Source organism: Bactrocera latifrons, unplaced genomic scaffold (assembly GCF_001853355.1).
Source record: "Bactrocera latifrons isolate USDA-ARS-PBARC rearing strain unplaced genomic scaffold, ASM185335v1 scaffold_699, whole genome shotgun sequence".
NCBI classification, from domain to species: Eukaryota; Metazoa; Arthropoda; class Insecta; order Diptera; family Tephritidae; genus Bactrocera; species Bactrocera latifrons.
This window is the reverse complement of record NW_017537377.1, coordinates 47,379-50,101: the sequence shown is the minus strand read 5'-3', so window position 1 is coordinate 50,101 and position 2,723 is coordinate 47,379. Positions and strand designations below refer to the sequence as shown.

The window sequence follows — 2,723 nt, the reverse complement described above, 5'->3', positions numbered from 1 at the left end:
GTATCCATTTCAGTGAGAACTGGTTTCACATCTTTCCTACAGATACTATATATATATACTTAGCTAGTCATAATGAACAATATATGCATTGTTGTACTCAAAATAAGTTTAAACACACATTTTATCATTCTGACTCATTTAAAAAATTTCTTGCCGCAGTTTTCTGTCAATCTGATCATATGGAATARCGCGACTATTTTTTCGTCTTTTATACTGATCACGCTTATTTTGATTCTCGTTTGGTGATAATACCTAGACAATTCACTTATCAGAGCGAAATTGTTTTAAAATTTCCATATGCTTATGCAAATTGTATACATATTAACAAAAGTAATGCATGAATTGGTGTTAGTATTTTTTTCTRTATGTATTTTTCTTTCATGGATGTACAACTAGATTACAAAATCATTTAAATCCCGACTGATAATTATAATTATCGCACTGATTTTTACGTGTCATGCATATGGCCACATGCAAGAATATGTATAAATACATATACATATTTATATATACTGTTGCATATTTATTTATTACCATCTACAATGCGACCTGTGAAATGGGCAATGTCTTCATACTGATAATGTGCGCGTGCCAATATAAAGCTGTCTACTTAAAATYTAAAAACCGCGTGGCGTGACACTTGTCTGTACAAATAATATTACCAATAATCATTGGTATACTAAGAATAATAAACAATAATAAAGAATTTTTAATTTGCAAATTAAATTTGAACATGTGTTCAAAAGCAAATATCTACATATATAAAAATATATGAACTTCATCATCAACATCGTTCCTCGCTACAGCTCTTTGTAAGATTTTGTCTGCTGTTGCTTGCCAAGCTTCTCCATTTATTCTTTTCATTCATCGTTCATCAATCCTTCTTGATCGCGGTTTTCCACTTGATTCTGTGGTGAATGCTGTGGCCTCTTCAATTTTCTTCTGCGCTCGCTTGTTAACAAGAGTCGTTACTTAACCGAGCCGTCTTATCCATTGCTATTTGATAAAGCATATGACATTTTAATCTTGTATAATCTGACTAACTGTTTTACCAAATACCAACACATCATAGGTAAAACCTGTTTATATATACCATACTGAAAATGTTTAGTCAACTTAATTAATATTTATCAACAATAACTATATTCGCAGAAGTAACAATAAACGATTATTGAGAAAAAAGTTGTAGTTAAAAAAAGTATTTCATATATACGAAATTATATCACTTGTAAGTAATTGAGGAATTCCGAGATCCTATTATATTACACAATCAGCACAGCACTTTGTCGAATACTACAAGTCAAAATAAATAAATATCTTCTTCAAAGCTTTTAAAATCAAAAATGTTCATAATTCATTTTTAATTCAGTTTTTATTTGAAAAGTTTGTTCCCAAATTCTTTTTTGTACATATATATATACATATATATATATATATATATATTATTTCAATGGAGGATCCAAATTCAACATTGTTGCCATATATTTTGGAGACACTAAGTCGCAAGCCGGAGCTCTGTAATACTTTTAAAAGAACTACTGTTTTTTTATCTGCTTTTAATAAGCATATATACGTTTAAATATGCGTTGCAGGTGACACTTTTGATCATATTTGCAAAGACATTGAAGAACAACTAATTGCTGATAATAATACGCGCCATGGAAATGTTCGGATCGCTTTGCAGCGTGCTTTAAGTGTGGGCCAATCGCTAGGGATTTTAACTTTAACCAACGAAACCATACGCATGCCTTTCAATTTTCGTTCAAGCAATGTTAAAAACACCAAAATTGTGCCAACATCAGGGAACCTACAAGTTCAACAGCCAGCAATAGGAACTGGAAACCCGGTGGTTCAAAATGATGCTGATAAGAATAGCATAGTACCTTCGAAGATGACTGTAATACCTAATTCACATTATATCTTAAATTTTGATTAAGTTCTGCATTTTAGAAATGTAACGTGCCAAACAATTTTGATGGCCGACGAGTTAACCCTGACTTGGGGTTTGCATCGCCTCATCGTTCCAAAAAAATTCGAGGCCGACCAARAGGACGCAGTTGTGCCCGGAAATCAACAGCTAAACGAAGTTACTCACGCGGAAGGTCGGGACGTGGCCGCAAACGTGCTGGTAGTGCTAATGGAAGAAAAATCAATAGAAAGCGGTAGTACTTGTGGTTTTAATATAAATCAATTTTTATGTAATGTACTTCAAAATTTTTCTTTCGACAATATGATCAAAAGAAATTAAACAAAAACAAGTAACGAAGGGCTAAATTTGGTATTTTCCTGTTTTACATATATTGAAGGATATTAACTTGGATTTTACTTTATTGCTAAAATTGTATTGAAAACATGTTAAAATGAGATAAGTGAAATTTATTATATTGAGTTGGTGTGAAAAATATTAAGCATATCGTCACCTAAAATGCGAAATAACGTATTATCAAAAAATTCAGAATTGAGTTTTTTTTATTAATTACGATTCACCACATTATACTACATGCATATACATATGTCACAAAGCGTAAGTCTCGGCGATCAGAAATCCTCAAGTTGGACAAAACGTATCATCAAGTGCTTGATGTCGTTAAAAAAAATAAGGTTAAGCACTCATGTAAAAATAAGTATTTGTAGTATTATTTTATTTATTTATTTTTATCACGAAGTTAGCCTTGATTTATTGTTTATGTTTATTTTTATTGGTTATGTTCAATGTGTTTTAG

General features: G+C 31.2%; 1 protein-coding gene across 1 annotated transcript; it reads left to right on the top strand.

Moving 5' to 3' along the window:
- Window positions 1–1,383: 1,383 nt before the first annotated feature.
- Window positions 1,384–2,377, top strand: LOC108975765. The gene is made up of 4 exons (XM_018944478.1): window positions 1,384–1,517; window positions 1,593–1,897; window positions 1,951–2,162; window positions 2,242–2,377. The coding sequence occupies exons 1-4, from the start codon at window positions 1,451–1,453 to the stop codon at window positions 2,246–2,248; spliced, it is 591 nt and encodes a 196-aa protein (XP_018800023.1). The 5' UTR covers window positions 1,384–1,450; the 3' UTR covers window positions 2,249–2,377.
- Window positions 2,378–2,723: the final 346 nt, after the last annotated feature.